This window comes from Euleptes europaea, chromosome 3, assembly GCF_029931775.1.
Source record: "Euleptes europaea isolate rEulEur1 chromosome 3, rEulEur1.hap1, whole genome shotgun sequence".
NCBI classification, from domain to species: Eukaryota; Metazoa; Chordata; class Lepidosauria; order Squamata; family Sphaerodactylidae; genus Euleptes; species Euleptes europaea.
Window position 1 is genome coordinate 70,073,165 of NC_079314.1, and position 27,257 is coordinate 70,100,421.

Sequence of the window (27,257 nt, forward strand, 5' to 3'; positions counted from 1 at the left end):
TAACTGGAAAGTATGGCCTAACAGATCCTGAGAACTCACTCATATCTGGGTTAAAGACTTCTGATAGGAAGAAAGGAGTTGGTTTTTATATGCCGACTTTCTCTACCACTTAAGGAAGAATCAAACTGGCTTACGATCACCCTTCCCCTCCCCACAACAGACACCTTGTGAGGAAGGTGAGGCTGAGAGAGCTCTAAGAGAGCCGTGACTAGCCCAAGGACACCCAGCTGGCTTCATGTGTAGGAGTGGGGAAACCAACCCGGTTTACCAGACTCGCATCCACCGCTCATGTGGAGGAGTGGGTAATCAAACCTGGTTCTCCAGATTAGAGTCTACTGCTCCTAACCACTGCTCTTAACCACTACACCATGCTGGCTCACGCTGATAAGCTGAATATTGCCTACACAACATTGGTGTCTGAGGAAGCAAGCATTGACTCACAAAAGCATGTACCCTGGAAAATTTTTGTTGGTGTCTAAGGTGCTGCTGGACTTGAATTCTAATCTTTGCCTACAGTTTCTGATAGCCATTCACCAACCTACCTTTTCATCTGCTTGCCATCTTCAGCTATATTTTATTTACTTCGTTTATACCCCATCTTTCTCCACAGTGGGGACCAAAGCAACTTACATTATTCTCCTCTCCTCCTTTTTATCAGCACAACAACCCTGTGAGGTAGGTTAGGCTGAAAGTATGTGACTGGTCCAAAATCACCCAGTGAGCTTCCACAACAAGATGGGGATTTGAACCTGGGTCTTGTAGTTCCTGCTCTGGAACGTTAACCACTACACCACACTGGCTTTCATAAGGTGGCTGCTGTTGTCAGTAGCAAGCAGCCAAGCCTAGTACAGTCATGCAAGTCAGGTACTATCAAGTCACCCAGAGGTTGCTTCCAGGTTGCCAACTTCCAGGTGGGACCTGGAGATCCTCTGGAATCACAACTGAATTTCAAACAACAGAGATCTGTGCCCCTGGAGAAAATGGCTGCTTTGGAGGGTGGACTCTATGGCATTATATTTGGCTGAGGCCTCTCCCCTCCTCAAACCCTGCCCTCCTCCAGGAATTTCCCAACCTGGTGCTGATAGTCCATTCCTCCAAAGCCAAAATGGGCCTGGAAAGGGCCCTGCTCCCTCCCCCTGCCTTTTACTGACAAACTGAAGCCTGGAATTTTGCGGTTGCCTAGCAACAGCCACTGAGGGAATCCTTTGCTTAATGCCATAGACGCTCCTTTTATTATTTCCAGGTTGTTGTTTTTTTTAAAAAAAACAAACATGTTGGGGTTTTTTTATTTCATAATTTTCTTCAAACCTAGGGAGTTTTTCAGGTTTGTAGAAAGATCTGTCTTGCCCTTTCACAGCTCCAGTCACCGGATTTAAGATTTGGCTGACTTCGCTATAAGAATATGAGATAGGAAGGCAAGAAATTCAGTGCATTGTGTTACTTGTAGCCGGGCTCTTTTCTTTTTGATGTTGATTCCACATGCATATTACACTTTAGCCTTGTCTCCAAAAAATAACATATTTTGTTTCACCACTTATGAAACAGTGGAGTTGTTTTTCTGCCCTGCGATGCAGCCCTGAATCTTGATGGCTGAGAGGTAATATTCCCTCCACCTTTCCCTCCCATCTTATATCTGTCCTGTGTGTCCTCTTGCATTTTAACAAGATGCCCTTGTCCATGTTTAACAAATACAAAATGTTTCTTATTACGAGGCTAATGCCAGGTGGGATATGAATACAGAATACTTCCACCCTTTGTTAAAATCAAACAATATTGTACATTTGCTGTCTGTGAGTAATTTGGCCTAAAGGGACTGGAATCATGCTCTGTGGCAAAAGAATGTGAATGCCCGTTTACTGCTTTGGATCTTTCCTCAGTGTGAGTTGGTAGTCAGGAGATGGTGGCCTGATATCTGTGTTCAGAGCTTGGAGAAAGTGATACCTCTCCCTGCCCAGCTGAGGGAAAGAGACATGGGGGGTGGGGGGTGGCAGGAAGATGCAGCAGCAGTTTGAGTGTGGAAGAGACAAGACACAGACAAAGAGCAAATTGCAAGTTGGCTAAAAGAGAAGTGCTTTGAGATGAGGTGTTCTTTCTCTCTCTCTGGGAGTCAGAGCGTCTTCTAGGAATTCCTCTGTGCTTCTGACTGCTCTACTTGTATATTTTATAGATAAAGCAAATATTACAAAGAAATAATATTCTAATACTGCCTAAACAAAATACGAGTCCAGTAGTACTTTAGAAACCAAGAAAAACTTTCAAAGTATAAGATTTTGTGAGTGAAATCTCAGTTCAATGGAAAACGTTTCCAGGGCTCTTTTTTACAAAATCATTTAGAATAGCTAGGTTAGTCTCTTTCTGCCAAAAAAAACCAAACAAAAAAGATTGTGGCACCTTAGAGACTAGCAGGTTTGGCTTCTGGATTAGACTAATACCCCTTCAACAGATCTGTCAGTCTTTAAATTGCCACAAGCCTACTTTTTGGCTTTGGTTTTCTTCCAAAGGAAATCAAATCCAAGAACCGTGTCCCTACCGAGAGTGCACGGGGTGGGGGGGGTGACATGAGTAGTGCAATCCTAAGAACACTTTCCTGGGAGTAAACACCATCAAATAGACCTGAGTACAATTCTGAGTACACCTGCTTAGGATTGTTCTCCAAATTATTCAACTTATATCTGTCACTTTACCAGAAAAAAATTAAATTCAGATGGGGAAGATCCCAACATTTCTTGCAAGTACCAGGGTTATTATCAGAATCTACAAGTTAAGAATAAGAACAGTTTCCAGTATACAAAAAAAAAAAAAAAAAACCCTAACAACAACACTGTGATCATTACCATTAAAAAAGAACGGCACAATTAGTATATTTCAGCTGGGATATAACTGACTTAATAAAATTGCATTATTTGGTGGTATAATCTCTGACTGTGCATACATTTTACAGTTGATCAAAAATCATGCATACTTAGGACCTACCTCTAGTTAGTTTTTTAAAAAAATCTTTTTATGACTGATGCACCCAGGATCTTAGCGAGACATGACATTGGTGTCTACCATAGGTTTTTGTCACTGCAGATCCAGTGCCAAATAAAAGAAGCCTCTCTTAAAATTTTCAGCATTTCTGCTGCCCATCCAAATCTTGTAGTAATTTTCACTGCTGCTGACCAGGCAAAATTACCAAAGAAATGCCTACTACACATCAACGTTCACTCCCAAGTTACCTGCATGATCTTTTTATATTGAAAAACCAGAGAGGTAAATAATCTTTTGCAGAAGGGGTCTGAGCAGAATTAAGGTGATTCAGATGTGGCAAAAGCTGATGAGAAGTTGCCCAAGCATGGCAGAAGACAAACTAGAGCTTTTGATGAGGAGGTAGGACTGAATGTTCACAGTACAGGAAGAAATTACATATTTGACAACGGAGTGAACAAAGAGTCAAGAAGTAAAAAGGCTTGTTTTACCCTTGGGTCCCTCCTTTGTATTGTGCTCCTCACTTGATGCAAAAGCTAAATATATTCAGGGACTGACCTTAGGCAGGTATACTCTGAAGTAATGGGGCTTACTCCCAGGAAAGTGTTCCTGGGGCTGTGGCCTAAATATCATGTCTACACTGCCTATGGCTGATCATGCATTTCTGTGCAATATGATTACATTTCAAAATTGTCTGCATTTTGCTGTCTTCAAGGAAATTGATAAAAAAAAATACTTGAGCACCATGGCAACTAGTACATCCATTACCATAGCAACCAGCTGAATATTGTTATCTTCTAGCAAATGCTGGTTGAGTGATACTCTAGGAAAAATGGTGCCCATTGTTAAATGGACTAGACTTCTGTGAAAGCAATCACTTCCTATTTAGACGGCTGCTGGACCAGAGAAGCTATTTGGCGAGAGTAAAGCATCTGAATAATTAATTACGAAAATAATTTATGAAAATTAGGCTCTTCAGTTAGTCCTGTCTTCAGAGCCTAGTATACCAGGCATAACAAAATCCCACCATAGCAGAAGTCAGGGCACCGCTTACAGTTCAATTTTAGGAGATCAATGAAAGTTTTCTTTGCAGATCCTTAAATCAGTGGCACAGGGAGAGTTCTGCAATGAGAAGGTGCAGAAGTTCTATAGCTGTTCTTGATGGGATGGAAGCCATTCATACCTCTTTAAGTCCCTTGTAGTGTAATCCTAACCACAGTTACACCTTTCTAGGTCCACTGAGCAAATGTACTTAGAAGGATACAAGTCTGCTTAGGATGGCACTGTTGGTGCTCTATACCACACTATAGAAGCACATCAGGAATGGGAAGTTAGTTAAGAACTCCCATATATACTCATAATCTGCTTTGACCCTGAAAGATGATAATTTTAATCAAAAGAAAGAGAAAAAGTCATCATACCAAACAAAAGTTTGGAACTTATTATTCCCAACATTAAAAATAAAATCTTTTTTTCTCCATTTCAAACACCCCAATCAATTAATTTTAGTTAGAGTACCACATGTATACATTTCTTTAATCAACTGAAGTATTTCTTTCTAAAAGTTTCTTAAGATAATGCAAGCCCAAAATATATGTGTAAAAGCAAAGAAGTGATGCGAGTTCCCTTAAAACACTAATCTTTATACAAACAACTCAATTTATTAGGTACTATTGAAACAGAATTTTATAAGAACACTCAGACCAGCTGATGTTAGATCAGAGGAGAATTTTACCAAATCGGTTTCTCCTTTTTGTTCAGGACAGCCTATCCCAGATCTTTCTCCCGTTTCTTAAGGAAATTACTAGGTATGGGTTGGCTCCTACCAACTTTCCCACTGGTCAAGAAGTAGGAAAGATGTACAGTCTCTCTCTTCACTACAGCGCCCAACCCAATGTGATGTTTTGTCCATGTGGGCCCCATAATCCCCCGCACAGAGGGGTCAATAGGGCCACTCCTCTCTCTTATGGCACCAGAAAAGTTAATAGGGTTGGAAACTATATTTCTTGTAGATTTATCAATAAACTATACTGTTTCCTTATCAGACCTCTAAAACCATAAGTCTCCTTTCAAAATACAAAAGAGGGATTTGAATCTTAAATGACTGTATTTTTGAGAACGGAAGTACAATATATATATTTGGAAGATATTTGACTAATAAGGGTTTATAGCTCATTCATACCATTTGTTCATTCTACATTCAAGCGCAAACCCCAGCTTGGCCCACACACCTGTTTTCAGAGAAGGTGGTGAGAACGCAAAAAGAAAAAAGGGGGGGGGATTGTAATGTGACTTTAAAACGAAACATCTCAAACATTGTATTTAATTAACAATAAGCGTTAACCTGAGAGTGGAATGTTGAGATTGTACTTAATAGTAAATTAATAAAAAGATTATTTAAAGGTCCTTGTACCTATTCAAAAATCCTATATCATTCTAATTACTGTATAGTTCTAAGGAGGTTTTTAACACTGTTTGAACCCAACGTACAGAAAACCTTCAAAAACATACTAGTAGGCACTAACCTCATCACACATACGAACACATGAAGTTGTCATATACTGAATCAGACCATTCCTCTATGGCAAGGACAAACTGTCTCAGGCAGAGGACTTTCACGTCTCCTACTGCCTGATTCTTTTTAACTGGAGATATCAGGGATTAATCCTGAGACCTTATGCATGCAAAATGACTCTGCCACTGAGCCACCGACCCATCCCCAATATAAATAAAAATAAAAATCATGAGCAGCAAAAAATGGAGGAATAAAATTGTATTCTCTTTCAAAGATACTGCCTAACTTCTGTATGTTCTATGTGGCTGCTATGAAAAGCTTTTCCAGGAACTTGTTAACTAACCACAAGGGAACTCAACACCTTTGTACAACAAACACAGTTGAGGTACAATGCCCAGTGGGCTTAGAAGGTTTAAATCTAGTTCAGATTGCACTGAAATAATTACATATGATTGAGTTCCAGTCCTGTGTGAAGTCTTATGAAACAAGCAGGGAAGAGGCTGTGGCTTAGCAGTAGAGCATACAGAAGTTCAGTCCCTGGCATTTGTAGTTTAAGGATCTCAGGTACAAGGTGTAAGGAACAGATTTTCTCTGAGGAGGTTAACTGTGAGCCAAACTGCAATGAGGTTAATGGTGTCATATGTACACTCCAAAACTATGCAAAAGAATAATAATTTTTCTAAGGACAAGGTAATAAGAAACAACAGATAAATGAGCATATTGGCAATATATAGTCAATATAGGGGGAACACTATATGCATTGTCTGTTCCCAAATGTTACTTGCAGAAGTCGTACTATATTTCTATCCATATGTATTCCATATGTGATCCTGTTTGCCAGGTGAATTACCACTTTCCTTTCACACCAGTGGCATGCATTTTTGGCTTTGAGGAGAATTAACAACAATATATCTTTTCGGAAAACAGAATGTTCAGGCTTTTAGGTTTCTGTTTTAGCATCACCCCCTAGTGGCAATTGTTGGATTGCTTTCATTTACATTTTCAGCATTCTACATGGTTTTATGAAACTTTGTAAACTTTGGACCCTTCTAAACTTACCCCACTTTCTGGGGTTCCCAAACCCAGAACAAAATATCTGTTTCACAGATACATGTAAAGAGATCCTTTAGTGTACTCATCTAAGGATCCCACATAGGCATTAGAAGAGGAGTAGAGCATCTCTGATTCCACTCTTGAAGTAGGGAAAAGTAACAACTAAGATGTTTCTCGGGTGTCTTGTTCTGAAAGCACACTGATATGATGGAGAAGTAAATGTACAGGCACACTGCAACAAATCCAATACTAGTGATAACCTCACTTCCTTGGACATTCAAGCTACCCCAGTACTGACAGATGAGGATGGAAGCCCAACCTGTGTTAAGATTCTGTTCCTCTCTGGAACTTTGTATCTCCATTTCATTTGTCCCACAGCCTAAAAAAAGGGTTTGTCACATAATATGAAAAAGACTGGCCCAATTTAGATAGTCACAATTTATTGACTAGTTGTATAACACAACAATGAACGGATAGTTTATGTAAATAAAATATGAGGGCTTGAGCTAGTCTGGGCAAAATACTGAGGCCAGCACTCAGCAGTACTAGGTTCTTCGAATCGTCCAAGGAAAGGAAACGAAGGGTGTGTTGAGGCTGGGAAGGAGAACCTCTTAATGCCTGAGTCTCCATTGGATTGCCCTTTTCAGCATGTGCCATCAATGGTCATAACAAGTCTTAGAAGAAAATCTGTGCAGTGAGTTTGGTAAATGTGTGCCTCAAAGACCGGGCTACAGTCTACATGTTACTTACATAGATGATCCAAACAGCAGCCCTGAGAGGCCAGTGGTGGAAACAGTAATACCTAAATCAGGACTGTCATGTGGGAAGAAGCCTCTGCAGTGCATCTCCCTCGTTTCCCAGAGACCAGGAATCTAAATTTGTTTTTTGTGCCAACAAATAAGAACTGTGCAGTCCACTCAAAGTCCCATTTAATCTCAAGGCAGTACTATTGCTATTCCCTTCCTTTTGCACTGTTTAAATACAGCGGCTCTGAGGACCAAATCTGCTGAGCAAAAGTTATATTCACCCCTCTGGGGAAAGCAGAATTGGCCTCCAAGACCTTCTGGAAAAAGCAATCAGCCATCTTATTTTATTGATTTCTGACACACCCTTCTACTGGGAATATTGTGGGTCTTGCTAATGCAGAGACAGCACTGTCTATTTGAACAATGCTATCAAGTTGGAGGCTTTCTGTGCAAAGAATACATTCACCCAGAGTACTTGTAAACCTTCTTAGTTGAAGCTGCCCATCCATCCCTGACTGATGTGAGGAGAAAGCTATGCTTAAGTATGTAAGTTATTCTTGGATTCACTTACTTTAAAATCATCATTTTTGAATCTTTGCTTCTAACACCTGCATTTGTAAGTACCCATTACTATATTCTGTATTTTATCAAATAGCTTGAGGGAAATGGTAGATATGCATTTTTCCTTTCCAGCTTCTCCTTAGACATTTCCCCTTTTTTCTGAGACAAGGATTTTTATATGGAAACTAACAATCAGGGAAAGAAACACAGACTTTATTCAGCCTAACCAAAAGGCCTTCTTAACTGTTGGACTGTTCCAAATGAACTTAATTCATGGAGATTGATAGTGAACTGTCCATTTATTCTTACTCTCTACTTCCTGTCATTTAACCACCTTTTTAACTCATAAGAGAACCCATCCTATGTTTGCTAAGCTTTGTTGAGGAACTCTGTCAAAAGCCTTTTGGAAGTCCAGGTACATCTCCTGGATCACCATTATCAACATGCTTGTTAACCTGTTCAAAGAACTAGAAAAGGTTGATGAGGCAGAATTTTCTTTGCCCTCAACAGAATTTGTTATTTGATATGCTTAACAGTTTCGACTCAGTCGAGGGGCTAGGGAAGGAGCAAGGGTGACGGAAGAATAACATGAGTCCATGTTAACTTGTCCATAAAACGGCCACAGTCTTTATTATCATAGGAGCACTGGTGTAGTATAGGGCAGGATCCATAACCGGGTGACCTACCTGTTGGCCAATAACACATCCCCTCACCCCAGTCTGCCTGCAAGGGGATCACCACAGGATATATCTGGGTGTCCTCGACTGCTGTGTGGTTCTCTTATCACCTGAGGGCTAGAGCCAGGTACCAGCCCCTGAGCTGGGCATAATTTCGACAACTTCACCGTCAAGCCCCCTTATGGGAGACAGGCGCATCGGCTCAGCCTCCCCCAATTTGGATCCAGCCTGATGCCCCACCCCCCACCCCCCAAAGGCTGTGACAAATCATGCACAAAACCCACATACCAAAATACCTGCTACACATAAACCATGGGAGTGTGGAGCCCAGAACCAATCACTCCATGCCACAACTCCTCTGAACAAAGGAGGGTGGGTCAGAGCCAGCCATGCTGACTTCATTCAGCCAAAGCTCCATTCACCAGCCCTAGGTGCCTGATTGGCCACCCAGCCATGATGGAACTGAGTGGTATGTCCCCCTGCCCGCCAAGGAGAAATTTCTCCCCCTCTCCTCTTGCTCCCTGCCCCCAAAGCAGCAAAGGCAGCCCTGAGTAAGTCCAAGGCCATTGCTTTTCAGTAAAATCAATGACTTAGGATCCCACTTCCCACTTTTTAAAAGTAGAGAGAAATTAGATTGCCAGTAGTTAGAACAGAATCTGCCTAAATTCCTCTTTTGTGGTCTTTTCTCATAAGGCCACCTACATCTTTCCCAGATATTCCTTCTCTCTGTACACTGAGGCTGGTGCCGCTGGTCAGATTTCTGAGAGGTGGTTCTTTGTATATGATTGTCATCTCTTTACCACTCACTGCCCATGCCCAATCTGTATGCAGTCTGTACCTCCCGATAGGAGGAAGAGATAAAAATCAAGACTGCCAAGGACCTAAAATGGCAGTCATGACTAATTCCATACCTAGCATACTTTCTTAGATGGGTTTAATTTGGTGGGAGGTGAAGATATGGAAGCTCTGTTCCTAGGTGTTCATTGGGGTGGGGGACGATGACAAATGGTCTTAAAATTAGCATGCTTCTGACAACTGAATGCCAAGATGGGTGGCCTTCAAAGTGGGCAAACCAATTACACGGCACTTTTATTTCCTGCATGTCTTTCTCATGCTCAGCCCAGCTCCTTTTAGATGAAACCTGACATGGCCCTGGGGAAACCTACATGTACTGATAAACTACATGTGTACTGATGGGCTACACATAAGTTGCCTCAGAGGGGCAAACAGCAGTTTTCTGGTGCGGTTTAGAGTTAGTAAAACAGCACAAAAGAGAAAACTTAAGTCCCCTCTCCCCACACACCATTCCACACTCCTCTCCCATTCCAAACCAGGTCCTCGTGAGTCTAAGAATCTTCAACAGGTGCGCCTCTATTTGGCCTAGGGTGGTCGGGGCAGACCTGTATAATGTGTGGTTATGTGCCCAGCCTCATGTAGATCATGTAGTCAGATTATTCTGTATAATTCTCCTTTCTACTTCCCATAAACTGCTCAAGTTTACTATAACTTTTTTCCCAGCAACCAGTGCACTATTTTTTCATGCTTTATAAAAAATAAATCCTCAATACTTCACCAGCAAATGGTATACTAAGTGTAGTTTCAAAAATTTAGTACCATTAAATATTTTATCACCCTGCGCTGGGCTGCAGCAGGAGTGTAGCATGTGGCTGTACTTTCAGAGTGGTAATTCAGGACAAAATAGGGTCTGCCAAAATGACAGTTCACTAAGGTTGTTCCAGAAAATGCTAGCAACCTTCCCCCCTGCCAAAAAACAAAAACAAGTTGCAAGGCCAAGGATTTATAAGCAAAGGATTATGGTAAATAACACTCCTTTCAAATACTATTTTAAAGGCATACAGCTGTGGATTATATTTTATTAGTTTAGGTTATATGGTGTTTGTATGTACTTCACAATATTCCACATATTCTACTAAAATCTGCAGTTGATATCTGCAGTTTGTCTATTGCTTTTGAAACCTATCCATGCCTTTCATAGCATCACATACTCCCATCATGTACCATTTCTACAAAACATCCAGAAAGATGTCAATCCAGGTCATGCATTGAACCTAGCATCTGCTAATTGCACTTTCTGTTCTTTTACTCCATTCTCCCTTGCCTCACCGAATCCCTGTGCCAACAGGGTAATGAACCATGAACGGTTCCATATTCAGGATGGGATTTTCAGTGCCAGGATGCCTCTGCTCTTTTATGGGTTTTGAATTTCTCAAATCAGGTTTCTTTACATGCATCTGAGCAGTTTTGTGGGTGGGAAAGAAGGTGAAAAGAGCCACAGGCTGCTGATAAAGAAATAGTCAAAGGTAGCTTTATCTGGAAAATTAGTTATAAGTAGGTTGTGATAGGATATTCTCATGTAAACAATATATACCAGCATTGCAACTGCTGTGAAGTTGATTATTCAGTTAGCTTTGCTGCTTTTTTATTTTTAGGAAAGTTAAGATTTTTATTTAAAATTAAGAGGGAGGAGCCGTGGCTCAGTGGTAGAGCATCTGCTTGGCATGCAAAAGGTCCCAGGTTCAATCCCCGGCATCTCCAGTTAAAGGGACTAGGCAAGTGGGGGATGTGAAAGACCTCCACCTGAGACCCTGGAGAGCCGCTGCCAGTCTGAGTAGACAATATTATTATTATTATTTTATTTATTGTTTCCATTTGTTACCCTGCTCTTCCCGGCTAAAGCCAGGCTCAGAGTGGCTTACAGAATATAAAAGTCATATTAATCAGTAAAATCATTAAAACATTTTAAAATAGCCTTATAAAATCATAATCATTAATTTACCTAGGTGCTTCTAACATATGAGTCACAATACAACAACCCAGCTAGGCGAGCAGATGGAAGGCATCAGATGGAATAAAAGGTGTTAACCGCAATGGGGAGGTTAGGGAGGCTAGTCTTTACATATAGGAACCATAGCTGGCCTCAATCATAAGCCTGGTGGAATAGCTCTGTTTTACAGGCCCTGCAGAACTCTTAGAGGTCCCGCAGGGCCCTGGTCTCGCTAGAGAGGCTATTCCACCAGGCAGGGGCCAGGGCAGAGAAAGCCCTGGCCGAGGCCAGCTGGACACTCCTTGGGCCGGGGACCACCAATACTGACTTTGATGGACCAGGGGTCTGATTCAGTATAAGGCAGCTTCATGTGTTCATATGTTCATGAACCATTAATTAATGGTTTTAATGGAAATTAATTTTCAAATATAAAAGGACAGCATTTAAAGCAGTGACATTTTTCAACATCAATTATTTTACAAGGAATGATAGGTATGCACTCCCCACTTTCCCAAGAGACAGGACTTACAAAAGTCTATGATGTTTGGCTTGTGTGTTATGGTCCTTGTACTACAACTGAATGAATTGAACCAAAGACTGGAACTGGAACGCCACAAGATGGCCACGGTCCTTTCTGCCAGGTCAGACTCAAGTTACTTTTGTTACTTAATTTACAAATATATAAGCAGATCCTATTGGGAGCAAATGACACCTTTATTAGGTGCAGCAAATCTGCTAACAGATCCCCAAAAAGAGCAGCCGCATTCCAAGAACCTTCTTCTTCAGCCATCCAAGCTCCATAATTCTGTCTCTTCAATGCTCTCTGAATTAAAACTGCAAACTGTTTCCCAATTGTTTTTCTGCTGCTTTTCATGTTCTCACTTTGCATTACAAATTTTCAGCCTTTTGGACCAATTAGTGCAGTCCTTTAACCTTCCCTAGTAAAGACATTGCTCTAAGCCCTTGACCATTTTGATTGCCATTTCTGTACCTTTTCCAGGTCTACAATATTTTGCTGAGGTGACAAAAACAATACACAGTATTCCAAATACAGTGCACAATAGATCTATACGCCCTTACATTACAATGAGATGTTTTATTTCCAGTCCCTTTCTTAATCAGCCCTAGCAGTGTTTCCCTTGCACACTAATTTTACATTTTCATTGAGCTAACCACTGTGAAGCTAAGATCTCTTTCCTCATTGGTAACTGCCACTCAGCGTACTTGTAAAATTAGGGTTTTTATTAGGCCCTTTCTCAGATGCCACCCATCTAGCCTCAGATGGTGGGGGTACCTAAAGCAGGGCATCTGAAGATGATCAGAGTGGTCTGGTAAGTTCGTGGGAGTAGGTGGTTTTAAAGGCTCCCTACTGATTCTGCCCTGTGCTGGAATGTCTTAGGTAACTAATTAGATTATACCCCTGCCTTGAATCATGTGTTTTCTGAAACAGATAAGAGACAGGAAACTGAAATCCAGTTTGAGTTCATGGTTTTGATACTTGCAGTTTAGTTCTATGCCCCCAGCCCAACTATCTTTGATTTTCTTTATGAAATCAGGGCTATTTACTGATGTATGGGGGTGATGAAGTGGGTGATTAGTTAGAACAAGAACTAATCAGAGGACCTCAAAGGACTTATTGGGTTCTCTAGTCCTTAGAATTCTGGGCATCTCTATGTTTATGTAAGCTCCTTATATTAATCTAGCGAATGGCAAGGAAAAACATTCTTCTGAAGACTGTTCATTTACACTATTAAAATATTGACTACTAACAAATTTAGGGCAAAGTTCACTTTGTTTTTTTAAGGAAAGCATTGCATATAAGAATACTGCATTAAAAATGCAAGAGTTGTAAGTGTACCTCTAAGCAGAAAATATACATTTAATACTCTCCATCTTGGATGTAGACCTTTAACTGAAGACAAGATTCAGAAATGTCAAAAGCTTTTAGGTTATTAGTCTGAGCAATGGAAGTAGTTAGAGAGCAAGCATTAGCTAGCTAGCTAGAACTGCCTTATACCATCAACAGATCACCTGACTCAGGCTGAGGTCCTCTCCAATCCTCTCTGCACCATGAATCTCAGTGGGTAACTTGGGGCTACTCACTTACTCTGCCTCTCTCAGCTTAATCTCTCTCACAGAGTTTTTGTGAGGGTAAAATGAAGGAAGAACCATGTATACCACCCTAAGGTCAATAGGGAAATATAAAATGAAAGAAATAAAATACGTTGGTTCAAGGGCTTACCTTTCATTGAAATGGATGTGGTAGTAAGCATTTTTGAAATATTCCTTAGGTTCTTAACCCTAATTCCTGTTTTTGCACACATCTCACCCCATATTAAAATAATCCAGTTCACTGCCTCTCTACAATCATTTACACATTTTGAGTTTCTTCATTCTCTCATTTTTACAGATGAATTTCTGGTTTCAGTTCTATACATTAATTTCCCTGCCCATTGACATTTCTGAAGGTGATGAATGTATACTCCCGAATCCTTACCCCCACAACAGAGTTGACTAACGGCAACAACTGATTATAAGGTTACCAGATCTGAAGCTTTAAAATGTAAATGTTCAAGTGCTTAAAACTCAACCTATATCTAGATCTTAAATTATACAAATACTGCAGTAGTAGAGAATTCTAACATATGAAGTAAACTTAGGATCTTATTTGGGATTTATTAAAAAAAAAAAACAGGTATCAGCATCACTATCAAAATTGTTATTTTAAAGTTAAATCATAGCTGCCAAAGAAATAAGAATGTAAGAAAGGCCATGCTGGATCAGACCAAGGTCTATCAAGTCCAGCAGTCTGTTCACAGGAAGCACCTAATAATAATGCATTATGATGAGTATCCATTTTTACTAGTAGCCATGAATAGCCCTCTCCTCCATGAACATGTCCACTCCCCTCTTAAAGCCTTCCAAGTTGGCGGCCATCACCCCATCCTGGGGCAGGGAGTTCCACAATTTAACTAAACATATTTTCCATGATGCATTTATTGCAATTATTTAAGAGTTCTAACACTTTCCAGTACTTTTCAAAACAGAAGGAAGGAGTTCTGAGGAAATACCCATTTAATATTACTTTCAAACCAGGTTTCCAGCAGATTATGTGTGTGACCAGCAAAAGATAAAGTGCATATATTCCATTTAGGTAACACTCATCAAAGTGTCATGGACTTAAAAATACAGTAGTTGAGCAAAACACCATTCTGATTTTAGTGCACTGCGTAATTGGTTTTCATTTTACTTTTTCACAATCCTTTGTAACTGACCTTTGTATTCTGGCTGTTCATCCCAATTTTTAATATTAAATATTAATAGTAAACATTAATTTTTAAAAGAAAAAAGACACACACACAAAACAGAGACAGAGCACATTTCCTTGCAGTCCAGTATATTGTTTTAACAGCAGCAGTTATTCATCCTTTGGATCCAGGCTTCAGACTTGCAAAAGCTTTAGAGTTTTTGAGGGAATGTGAAATTTCATTGAGAAAAGAAATGAAGTGAGAATCTCTCTCTGACTTCTTGGATTCAAAAATAACTACAATGGTAAAGTGAGGCTCTGGGCGGGTCAGGAAGTATGTGCTCTGAACTTTGTCATCATAGAAATGAACCACCTTTTCCAAACTGTTGAGGTCAGAGGTTCGGTCAGTCATAATCATAATGACGTTGGGCCAGTGCATCACAGGCCTGTCGCTGGGCAGAGAGACTACTGCGGGATACTGATCTACACCCTTTGGGGCTTCACGATAGGAATGGGGATGATGATAACCATGTCCCTGAAAGCTCTCTGACCCCCGGTTGTCAAAGATTAAAGAAATATTAACAGCATCATATTTCCTGATGAAGCTGGAAATTTTCCCAAAATAGTCAGGATTGGCTTTTGCAGTCAAAGTTTTCATTTCGGATGGAGTTGTTTGGCGACTAAGTGCTTCATGAAAGTAAAAGCTAAATTTGGCAAGAAGGCTATTTTTGAGTTTCATCAGCCAAAGGAAAAGATGTGGCGGCTGAACAGCCTTCTGGGATTGGCCACCGAACAGATGTTTCTTGGTTTCTCGTTGCTTCTCAAAGATCTGTCCCCATGTTTGTAGCTTTGTGTGAGCATTGTGCAAGTTGACCAATGATGGGAGGAATTTCCACTCTGAGATCTGTGCCTGAGCCTTCAAAAGATGGGTAAGCACATCTGCTTCTAACTGGAAATTGCTTTCAAGAGGACTAAGGATAGGATGATGAAACCTAGAAAAGCAAAACACGTGTGAGAGATGTTGCCTAAGTGTAGAGGCTTTCATAGATGTTATTCACACCAAAGCTATTTTCTTCAAAGTCTCTTAACTTAGGAAATGTTTATTTATTTGCTTCATTTATACCCGGCTTTTCTCTCCACTGGGGACACACAAGGCGGCTTACATTGTTCTCCACGTCTTCATTTCATCCTTATGATAACCCTGTGAGGTAAGAGTGTGTGAGTGGCTTAATGTCACCCAGCAAGTTTCCATAGCAAGGTGGGTATTTGAACCTGGATCTCCCTGATCCTAGTTCAACACTCTTATCAGTATACCACACTGGCTCTCAATCTACATACTCTGTGGATTCTGAATTAGCCACTACTCTGAAAGAGCCACTACTTACACAGGTTTTCAATCCTCCTGCTTAGAGCAAAAAGAACCATGTTACATGCAGCGCATGAACTGACCTTGAGCTGTATTTCTTTAATATGGTTTCCAAGATGTTTACTAATTCTTCAGAATTGATAAACTTCTGGGTGCTAAGGCTGTACATTTTTTCATAAAAGTCAGCAATTTCCATCCGAGCCTGAACAAAAAAACAGAGCTGCTCAGAGAGGTGAGAGAGCAGTTCTTCTAGGTGAGGGGCTGTTCCTCCCAATGCATTCCGGCCTGTTGCTACCACCTTCTTCAATTCATTATGCAGAGATGTGTAAATTGTGCGTATGGAGTCCTTTCGGCTGAAGAATGACTGCCCACCTGTTCAAAATAAAAGTACTTACTACTCAAGCTCATAGAAATAAACTATATTAACAATTACGTAACAGCCACACACTTTTTTGGTTGAGTTGGCTCCCACTTCCCAATTACTTTTTCAACAAGAGCTTTCTTTCATATCATCCCACTACCCATCTCTTGCTTTCACAAAGGCCTCAATATTATTAAGTTTTCTTGTTTTTCCAAGTTAAGAATCTCTAAAACCCAGAAGCAACTTCTTCCTTGGAGAATTAAGACACAAATACTAATATGCAATGCTAATTGCCCATAATATTAATAACTAGACTTTTAGCTTGTTTTTTTGAACAAAACATTCTTAAAGCAACACAGAAATGTGAACTGTAGAGTCATACATATTCCAGCACTTCCCAGCTCCAACATCTCGCCTGACTGCAAATCCAATAAGAATTGCCCTGCATGTTTGAAGAACTGCTCATTTGTCCGTTAATGCATACAAACAAGCACATCTTACATTATTTAAAATCCAGGAAAGCACCAGCATGTATTTTCCCATCTGCCTCACCACACCTGAAGGAACTGCCAAGAACTATTAAGAGAAGGCAACAGAGTTAAATAATCAGTTGCTTAAAATAGAAAGGCATGAAGGTAGGTCAACTTCACAGTGAAGCCTAATATAAGCCAGTGCTAATTTTAAAGGCAACCTCTACAGAACGATGCTTGATCTTTCAAACTATTTCATGTTGACACAAAATTCCACCATCATAACAGGAGGGAGGACAGCAAAAATATACAATGCAAGAACTACAAAAAATGCAAATGTTAGTGATGTATACACACATCAGCCAGAACACCACTGCCTGCCTGCAGACTTTGCAAGTCTGTGAAGTTTCAACAGTGGAAACACTCAACAGCCCAGACCTTTGCTATGTGTCATTCCTATCCCCTCATTCATAAGTCTTTGATTAGTGGTACTCCTCTTTTGGAAATTTCTCTTAGACTATTTCCAGTTAAAAAGTTCTCATACTCCTAGGCTCAAACGCATTTTATTTCCACTGGTGAAAACCTTCTCATAGTTCTTACCTATCAGGCAAGGAGTGTGAATGTGCTGCTCATTAACAGCCACTTAACAAGACAGGTATGATTCTCTGCAACATATGGTCAATAAATGTATCTTTAAGCAATCTATGGTTAATTTCTGAGCAAATGAGGCTGCGGCCACATATCATGGGATGCTGTGCTACAGCAATCATCCGCAACTGGGCCTTCCTATGTGGATAAGAGAACCCAGGAAGTGAATGATTGCAATAGCAGCACAATATACAATAATGAATGGATGCAGCCAGAGAGAAGGAAAGATGTGCTGGATTGTAAGGCTGTATGCAACCCATGCCCTCCAACATCCACCCCAGAGGTGTGTCTAAATCGGGATGTAAAGGCACTCCACTTTGCATGTATAGAAACTGGGCTCTAAGAAGAAAGAAAACAGGTTATGGGATGGAGTCTCAGCCTCTACATAAGCCTGGCTAATCCTGGACCCAAGGCACAGGATCCAGAGAAATGTTTTCAGCACTGTTTGCACAAGCAAACAAGCCCAGCCTTACTGTAAACAGAAGAAAGCGGTCGCTCTTTCTCCCGTCCGTCATACAAACGGAAGGCAGGCGGCGAGCTTCAGAGGAAAGGCAGACCCCCGCCAGCAAAAGGAGCAGGAGAGGAATACGGGGGGGGGGGAGGGGGGGAGGAAAGCCTGCAGCCGCCCAGCCACGGTCGGGTACCTAATTTCTGGCCCAAGAAGGTCATGCTGTGATAGGCCTTCTCGGCGGCAGCCAGATGGGCCAGCCCAGCCAGGAGCGAAAGCCAGCTGGCCCCGGCGCTCTTGCTCGCTTCCCGTTCCTTCTCCACATTGTCCTTGGCCTTATCGTAGGAAAAGATACCCAGGTGGGAGAAGAAGGTCTCCAGCACCGCCTGCTCCACCGGCACGGGCGCGCCCAGGGGGACCGCCTCCCCCATCCGCCCGCCGCCGCGACGCCGCGACGCCAACAGCTCGACTCCGCTCTCATACACACCAACAGTCACGTGATGAGGCGGGAGGGGGAGGAAAAGCGCTCTGCCGCCCCGCCCCTTCCCACTCAGGAACCAATCCCAGGAGCGAGGACCGGGGAACCTCATAACCACGTGGCAAATCAGGAGAAGGGACGGAGGGAGGGGGAGTTGGGAAAGCGGCAAAGTAACTTTGCGCTGACCTGTGCTGGGAAGAGAGAGGTAGAGGAGTGAATGCTTGTTGGCCGGGCTTTAACTAAAAGGGGGGAAATCATATTTATGCCCCTATATAAATGCAAGAAAGAGTAGGAAGAGGCCCAAGACACCAGAAGATCTTACACACTAATATTCCACACTTACACACCAAGGGATAAAACAAAATATGTGGAGGCACTTCTAAGCTACATAATATCTTGCTGGTGCGTCTTAAGGCCAGGATAAGCTAGGAGAATATTCAATTTGTTTGCTTTCCTTTATTTATTGTCCACCTTTCTTACTGAGAAGGTTGGATGGCAATTGCAGGTTCGCCTGTGCATAATGTGCAAAGTGGCCATGAGATACAATGTTACTCAGTACGGCTATATGTTTATAAAACATGAAAAAGAAAATATTAAGCGGGGAAAGGGAGAGTAGCATAGAGTTACTTTGGGTCCCAAAAACTACAATAAGGTTACAAGTGGATTCCAAAAAGCACAGAATTTACAAAGGGTCCCACTTCAAAAACACTGAGCACCATTGTCATAGCAGCATGTATCCAAACTGTCCACATATAGGAATAATAGCAAACCACTGTCACTATTTTTGCCTTTTGGGGTGCCTTGTTGGAATATTGTGAGATTAAACTACTTCAGGATTCAGCTCCTTCAAAAAGACCTCTAAAAATTAAATCTGAGTGTAGTACTAATACTGTATTGTTTCACTCTCCATTGCTCCAAGTGGTAAGGAATTCCAGGGGTTGTACTATCTGGATTTGTTCCCTTTGAGCTTGGAGGAGACCACTGGAAGCTTGTGCCATTTTTGTAATACTTGCTGAAAGTACAAATAAAACCGCAGGTGAAAACAAAGAGGCACTCTCACATAGCTGAAGATCCATTATCCCAGGGACAGATCCTGTACCTAAAGGTACTTCAGCCAACTCACAAGTGTTCCTTTGCTTGTTTTCCAGAATCTTAACAATGCTGTTTCTTCACCCATACCTAAGTGAGGGTACTTAGCCAGCTCAGCTTCCCCAAGCATAGGTGACTACTTGAGAAGAGCCTTTGGGAAACCATTTTGTAACATTACCCCCCACCAGTTATTAATAATTGTTCTTTCTTTTGCCATAGCCTGGGGCTCCAGAAGTCTTAGGTCAAGCCCATACACATTAATCAGACCCACAGCAAGATCTCATCCCTGAGTACACATGAATATCGACCTAAGTAGGGATATACAGCCTTTATGGTCTGAGTGCCCACATCAACCTGTAAAGGTGTTGGGTTTGTTGCAAACCAAAGGTGGAGGGGAGTGAGGGTTGCACTTAAGGCCACTGAAGCAGGGCTCCAGTGGCCTTGCCAGCACCTCGGGGATTCCTTGGCCAAAGAATCAGCCCTGAGTGCCAAACAAAAGGGTTCCAATATTTTTCTAGATCTTTAGCCACAAGAACTAACACCATCTCAGATTTGAAATCACTGAAGGGCAGGCTGTTGAACAGTAAATAAACACATCAGAGAGAAATGTGCAAAAGGGAGTTAAAAACCCAGTTGTAAGCGCTGTTAAGAGGTTATAAGCCTGTCTGTTCAGCTGTGAAATGTTGAGGGGTGTGTAAAAACACATCGAAATGTGGGAAAGACAGTCTAAACTCACTTGAAAGCTAAGCCTAATTGCCGCATCAATACTTCATCATTCTCATCCAATATTGTCTCTAGAATTTCTTGACTTGTCTAGAGCCTTGCATCTATGAATTCTATGGCAGGAAAGGAGAAAGCACCACAGGCAGCTTTCAGAATGCTGCTCTTTTGGGGTCTTCATAGATACAACACTTGCTTACTCTATGAATACAGAGCAAACCAATATCCCTGTTTAACACAATGTCAACATTTTAGAAGTTCTCTGCAAGGAAAGCAACAGGCACTGTTAGTTCTAGGCTGTGTAAAGCAGTACACCAATAATAGGGCCTGCCCTTCAGTGGCCTACCCCGGATGTCTGGAAGGGGAGAGGAGATGCAGCCTAGGCTGGAGTAGCTTTGATTCTAAAATGGAAACAAAACAATCAAGTGTTCGAGAAGAACTTTATTGAAATTCAGAGCACAAGAACTAAGCCTGCGTTTAGAAGAATGTGTTTGGTCTCTTGGTGGTGAAACGCGGCTTGTGCTGGCGACGCAGAACTCTGTGTGGCAGAGGGAACTTAATTTTAGAATCCTGTAGGTAGAAAAACAAATATGAGTGAATTTTCATTATCAGCTAACTGGCAAAATTAGGTTTTCAGCCATTAGGCAAGTTATTAAAAAAGTAAACAGTAACACCAACTGGGTATCAACAGAAAAGATTTATCCTTGCATGACATGCATCAAGGCTCCCCAACGTGGTGCCTGTGGATGCCATGGTGCCTGCCAACATCTTTTCTGGTGCCCACCAAATGGTTTTAGGAAGTGGGCAGGGCCAGGTAGGGCTTTTGCCCAGCAGGATTCTGATTGGCTGTGCACATTTTTTAAAATGTTGCTTTGGCAGCAGCTGCCACCACAGCTTAAGGATCTGTACTGTGTTACTGAAGTTAAGCTGTGGCAATCATTTTGTGGCTGGCTCTGCCTCCTGCAGTAGACATTTTGTTACTGCGCCCACCATGCTGTGTCAGAATTCCAAATGCACCCACGGGCTCAAAAAGGTTGGGTACTCCAGCATACATATACAAAAGGAACATCTCACTTGTGCCATGAAACGCCATTACTGCAAATTTTTAAAAAGTATTCTAATGTATTTCAGGTCCACAGGATATTTTTACATTAAAGTCATTTTCTAATACTTCGGAACAATTCCTGTTGGATATTAATATACCTGTATCAAAGAGAATGCAGTTCTTGATCTATGGAACTATTTTACAGACATCACAGGGATTAAGACTATTTCACCTTCAGCTTCGTAGGTTGCCCAGAGCATATATGTAACTTTGTTCTACTTACATGGAATTGCTTGACAGCTGGTCTGCGGCATTTGCTAGCAGCAATCTCTTCAACCTTCATAATCTGAATTGAATGAGCACGGGCCCTATGACGGGCACCCATATCGCGATCTGCAATGTATCAGACAATTACACACTATTGGAGCAAAAGGGACCAGAAAGAGATCCATGACTTGGTATCACTGACATCCATACATGCACAAACTATGGATATTTGCTTGTGGCACCTTCAATTTCACTTTCAAAAACACATCAGTTCTCAAAAGGCGACAAGGTACATTTTATATCTGCACACATGACAAGAACATTTTATTAAAAACAATGCTCTTTGGGTTTGTATGCAGTTTCATATTTATGGTTTGTAACAATAAGGTTTACCTTATGCTTAAAGAATATTTCATTCTGCAAAATTTTGTAAGCTGGCCACATTAAAGAACAAAAATTCAGTTTATGAACGATTATTATAAAGATCACTTTCAACTTTCAGTAAAAAGCACAGATAATCATTTTCACTATCACACTAATTTAGTGGCAAGCACAGTATACGCATGTTAGTACAACTGTCGCACAGTTCAATTTGTATCTTAGGGTACAACTGCAACTAGAAGAAGGTACCCATTGGCTATTTGTTTAAGAGCAGAAAAGGCTAGTAGAGTTGCAATAATCTTGAAAGGCTGTCACTTAAGTAAACTTAAGCGCGAATTTAACTAACATCTTAAGAACAAATTTTCGAAATCCAAGTGAAAGTTTATGATAACAGAAGCAGACAGCTGAAGCCTAGCTTTCAATTATTCTACAAATATTTGGACTTTGGGTCATTGAAACTGATTGTTGCTGCTTTCAGCAATTTTTAAAAAGGAACTTTCTTACAACATCATGTGCAAAATGGTGCTCTTTTTATATAAAAGCAAGTAATTTTGTATATAGTTCTGGTAGATCACAACACTGGAAGGAGAGAATGTCATAAGTTTTATGAAATTAGGCAAAGGGTGGATAAAGTGGGCAGACAGAATGCTTTCTTCTTCTCCTAAAACACTAGAAACCAGTGGCATTTGACAAAACTGATGGGCAGTAGATTTAGGATAAAGTACTTCTCCAAACAATGCACAATTAAGTTGCCGACTACGCTGCCCTGGAATGTGTGATGATGGCCATTAGCTTAGATGGACCAGAAAAATTAACATCCTACAGGTTCATGATGGCTACATAGACGCTCCATGTTCAGAAGCAGCATATCTGTGAAAACTGCTGCAGGGAAGACACTTTGGCTTGAATACTTGTGGTGGACCTCCCAGGTCATCAGGTTGGCCATTGTGGGAAAGAGGTTACTGAACTATGGACGAATGGTTTGATCAAGAAGTGGCTCATAGGTTTTTAACTATTCCAAAACACAAAAGGGGGTATCCTACCAACCTGTACAAAGAGCACAGATTTCCACTGCATTTGTCTTCCAACAGCAGGCACTTTTGACCCCTGGAAACTTGATTCCTCCTCACTTCAGCTTCCTAACTCACATGCATTTTTGTTCACATGCTCTGCATGGTTCCATGCATCACCACTCTGGGGGTCAAAAGGGCTGCTGATGGTAACAGAAGTGGGGAAATCCACATCCGCTAACGCTTTCACCTTGCAGCCCAGTGGAATGAATCCAAAGACTGCCCTTTGCTTGCAGAAAGACTCCTTTGGATTCAAAAAGTTAACAAGCAACCAAATTTTAGCAAACAATTCAGCCACACTCTTGGTCACCGTTCTAAAAGGTGTTGGGGACTACAAAATGGTATCATTAATGAAATGATATCATTAATGAAAGTGATAACAAGTTGAAGGCAAAATTATGCAGAATGAATGTTTAATACAAAGCAGGAAGATGTAAAACAGATTCCACAACATGAATGTACAACATCAAAAGGAAACTTGGAATGCCAAATGCTGTCTACTTACAGCACTGTGTAACAGCTCCAGCAGTTGTCAGATCCCTGTATTCCCTGTACATGTTGTGAGTTCCACTACGAGAATCATATCGCAGCCAGATACCAAAGTTTTTCACTTTCAGGGGAGACTTCTCATAAACCTACAATTAATCAACATCAGAGCAATGCAAGGTTAGATGCCATTAGAGTTTCATGTAAAGTGGCAACACATGAATTAGAATTAATGACATTTTATAACTGTATGCTTTCTTTTTTTATTACTATGAAACAAAAGAAAAAAATCTAAAAGTGATAGTTGCAGAGCCTCATCGTTCCATTGGGCGTAAAATTGGACATTATTACCCTACTTCTCTCCACCCTCACCTCCCAGTTTCAGGATACATCATTTTAGAATATTTCATACTGCTTTAAAATCACAGCATCGATTACCTTTTCCAATAAAACATTCCCCATGCCAAGCGAAAAGCATGCCTGCTTTTCAAAGTATGTATATTCTAAATATGGAGACACTCCACGTAGCAATAACAACTCATTGTACAAGCCATTCTTAACAAACGTGTCTCATCATTTTAAAGTAGTGAGGATGGTTGGTTAATTATAGATTGTATTAATTTTAACTTTTTTTTTATTTGGAACATAAATATTTAGAGAAAAATATCTTCATTCTATTAAAAGTCCATATGTTTACAGTCAAAAAGTGTCTTTTCCTCTGCCCTTTCTCTGTGAAAACCATACAAAATTGCAAAAAAAAGATGTCCTATTCAGCTATACCCTTGTGATACACAAGCAGTTCAATCAAATGGGGAAAATGGCATAGAGAAAAGCAAGAATATATTAATTTTCAACATGAAGCATCTTGAAAGAATCAGCATTTTGGGAACATAGGAAACAATTTGCCTGAATCCAACAATGCATGCATGAAACAATGATTTGTCAGCATTCCTTGACACTTCCTTTGGAAGTAACTGCAGGAGTGGCAAATAACAATCAGAAGGGTCTGCTATGAAGACAGGGAAAGAGATGAAATCGCTCCTTCTGTTTTTCCTGCAAGTTCAACTCTGCTGATGGGGGAGAAAGGAAGGTAATTTCAATGCCCCCCCAATACAGCAATTTTTCCACACAGGTTACACATGATCTTGTCAGAAGGGGTTGCACCAACAGAAGAAAGCAGGAGTACTCGGATCACCTTCCATGAAAACATGGTTGGACACAGATTAATATTAATTTTGAATTAAGTCTTCATATACATGCTCCAAGTAACAAAGCATGGACATGACCATGCAATAATTTGTGTCAACTGAAAAATGAAATGCTTTTCGATTTTTATAAGCATTCATCATACCTGTCCACAGTACACAATTTCTCCAGAAGATTTCTTTATCTTCTTCAACTGAGAAACAAAGTACCAGAAACGGGACTTTGCAACAACATGATTAGGAGCAAAGATGCGCATACGATAGAGGGGTGGCGTTGGACACTTCGGAGTGGGAAGGCACCTCCCAACAACTTTGTATTCCCTAAGCTTTAAAAGGGGGAAAAAGACAAAAGTGAGAAAATACATTCAACAAAATTTTTGTTACAATACCACAAAACTATTAGGGCATAATTGAAACAAATAAAGTAACGATGCTGATGTCACTAACGTCTGCATGTGAACTACACCAAAGTCTGTCACAGCATCTAAATTATCACCATTGTCATGATGAATTTTGGCCATATAAAGAATGTCACTAACCATTCCACCCCCATATTAAGAAGGCAATGGGGAAAATAACTGGTGTGATGAGTGGTTAATATGAGATTGTACTGTAAGAGTGATAACATGTGTGTCAATAATAATAAATCATGCACAATCAGAAGTTCTTGCTTTAATTTTCACACTAGCCACACTCACTAGACAACACTGGATCAATTACCATTCAGACTCACTGTTGTTCCCTCCAAATTTGCCATAGGAAGATGGTATTATCACCCTAATTTACAGAGTAGTTATAAGGTAGGACAATAGAGCCAGCACAGTGCAGCAGTTAGACTATTGGACTAGAATCTGGGAAACCCAAATTCAAATCCCACCTGCTACAAAGCTCACCAAATAACCTTGGGCCTGCCACTTCCAGCCCTACTTTACACATTGTGAGGATGAAGTGGAGAAGAGATTGAGATATACCCCCCTGACCTACTTGGAGTAAAGGCAGAACAAAAACAGAAAAGGAGGGGGGGAAATCCTGAATAAATGTTTAAAGTATGTTCACAGAATACCCAATTTTAAAAATTATTATGTAGGCACAACATTAAATTACTTTAAAAGCATTTGTTGGAGCGGAAGGGAACGAGGACATCGTTTCTGTGTAGTTCTATGAAACCAAGTGTAATTCTTAATAGCGACTATGCTAGCATCCTCCCGTTAGTTAAAAACCTTTCAGCGAAAAAGAAACCGTAGACCCATCCAAAGGCTTCTCTTTTTCTATTTCTAAGTGTAAATGACAAATTAAATGCCGGGAAAGGAGGACAGCAGGGAGAACAAACCAGCTGACTGGGCCAAGGCCCACCTCTGGAAGGCTCCACGCTGTATGTCAGCAGGCGCTGTGGCCGCCATGTTGTACGCTCGCTCGCGGCAGAAGGAATGACGACCGGCGAAGCCCTCCCCCGTGGGGGGCCCCCTCCCCGGCCTCCAAACTCCTGCCGAGCCCGCTCCCCTCCAGCCACCGGAAGCCCCGTCGCTCGAGCCTCCCGCAAGTAGCTCAGACCAGCAGCACTTACAGTGCCCGACGCCTTCATGGTGCTGCCTCTCTCGCGGCCACCCAGAAAAGGAAGGGCCGCATGCGCGGTACGCTCGCATCGCCCACGCCGATCGTAAGGAACCGCCCGCTCCGAGAGCAGCCGTTGTCTATTGGTTTCTTAAGGGAGCATTCCTACTGGGTAGAAATCTATCCATCTTTGGTAGCCGCCTTTCTATTGGTCATCTCTCCCGAACGCCGGAAAATACCTAACCCGATAAAATAAGGCGGTTGATGTCTGAGATTCGGATAGAGTGGCCTGAGCGCCAATAGCGTAGCGGGGGTTTCAAGTTCAACACGTAACCTCCTTTTCTGTTTTAAAAAGGAGCCTGCAGGTATCAACATTCACAACTACGGGCGTTGTAGGTGAGCCTTTTAGGAACGAAGCCTCTGAGGAACCAGTCCATTGCAATGTCTATTGTTTTTATCCATGCTTCCTCCAAGGAGGGGAGCATACCCAATTCTCCTCAGTTCTTACAGCAGTCCTGAAATAGGTTAGATGGAGAGAGGTTAGGCTGGCCCAATATCTTTCAGTGAACTTCGTGGCTGAGTGGGGAATTTGATCGTCCCGCGAACTGCTGTATCACAATGGCTCTCCTCTAGGACTGTCCAAAGACTGCTAGTTTTTGCCCGTTATATAGCTTTCCACATCAACCTTATAATGTAGGTCCCTATTATTGCCATTTCCTTGTTTCTTACAGGGAGTGAGTGACTTGTTCAGCACTTCAGAAATCTTCCAGGACAGGCATGTAGAGTATGCCAGACTGAAATCCAACTCAACTTGCTGACATAATACAAATATTAGGTAAAGGTCCCCTGTGCAAGCACCAGGTCATTCCTGACCCATGGGGTGACGTCACATCCCGACGTTTACTAGGCAGACTTTGTTTTATGGGGTGGTTTGCCAGGGCCTTCCCCAGTCATCTTCTCTTTACCCCCAACAAGCTGGGTACTCATTTTACCGACCTCGGAAGGATGGAAGGCTGAGTCAACCTTGAGCCGGCTACCTGAAACCAACTTCCGTTGGGATTGAACTCAGGTCATGAGCAGAGCTTGGACTGCAGTACTGCAGCTTACCACTCTGCGCCACA

At 41.5% G+C, this 27,257-nt stretch overlaps 2 protein-coding genes and 1 non-coding gene across 4 annotated transcripts; all 3 read right to left on the reverse strand.

Annotated features, from left to right (window-relative positions):
- Positions 1 to 14,657: 14,657 nt before the first annotated feature.
- KICS2 (KICSTOR subunit 2) lies at positions 14,658 to 18,277 on the reverse strand. The gene is made up of 3 exons (XM_056847300.1): positions 18,041 to 18,277; positions 16,001 to 16,289; positions 14,658 to 15,543 (listed from the first exon to the last, which is right to left on the reverse strand). The coding sequence occupies exons 1-3, from the start codon at positions 18,273 to 18,275 to the stop codon at positions 14,727 to 14,729; spliced, it is 1,341 nt and encodes a 446-aa protein (XP_056703278.1). The 5' UTR covers positions 18,276 to 18,277; the 3' UTR covers positions 14,658 to 14,726.
- A 2,277-nt stretch (positions 18,278 to 20,554) lies between these two features.
- Positions 20,555 to 26,217, reverse strand: RPL18A (ribosomal protein L18a). 2 transcript variants are annotated; one of them, XM_056847301.1, is made up of 5 exons: positions 26,150 to 26,217; positions 24,732 to 24,911; positions 23,400 to 23,529; positions 21,460 to 21,569; positions 20,555 to 20,701 (listed from the first exon to the last, which is right to left on the reverse strand). In XM_056847301.1, the coding sequence occupies exons 1-5, from the start codon at positions 26,165 to 26,167 to the stop codon at positions 20,609 to 20,611; spliced, it is 531 nt and encodes a 176-aa protein (XP_056703279.1). In that variant the 5' UTR covers positions 26,168 to 26,217; the 3' UTR covers positions 20,555 to 20,608. The 2 variants fall into 2 exon arrangements, with proteins under 2 accessions (XP_056703279.1, XP_056703280.1); XM_056847302.1 differs by having other exon boundaries at positions 24,732 to 24,906; positions 26,150 to 26,193.
- Positions 21,675 to 21,803, reverse strand: LOC130475896 (small nucleolar RNA SNORA68). The gene has a single exon (XR_008933267.1). It is a non-coding gene; the product is annotated as a small nucleolar RNA SNORA68 (small nucleolar RNA).
- Positions 26,218 to 27,257: the final 1,040 nt, after the last annotated feature.

What these genes read in the sequence shown, in the direction of transcription:
- KICS2 (XM_056847300.1), bottom strand. Translation starts at nt 18,275, where the DNA reads ATGGGGGAGGCGGTCCCCCTGGGCGCGCCCGTGCCGGTGGAGCAGGCG. An exon ending in CTTCTTGGGCCAGAAATTAG is followed by an intron (nt 16,290 to 18,040) that starts GTACCCGACCGT and finishes TATTTTGAACAG; the next exon opens with GTGGGCAGTCATTCTTCAGC. An exon ending in TTAAAGAAATACAGCTCAAG is followed by an intron (nt 15,544 to 16,000) that starts GTCAGTTCATGC and finishes TTGCTTTTCTAG; the next exon opens with GTTTCATCATCCTATCCTTA.
- RPL18A (XM_056847301.1), bottom strand. An exon ending in AAATTGTGTACTGTGGACAG is followed by an intron (nt 23,530 to 24,731) that starts GTATGATGAATG and finishes GATTAATTGTAG; the next exon opens with GTTTATGAGAAGTCTCCCCT. An exon ending in TGGAGCTGTTACACAGTGCT is followed by an intron (nt 21,570 to 23,399) that starts GTAAGTAGACAG and finishes GATACATTGCAG; the next exon opens with ATCGCGATATGGGTGCCCGT.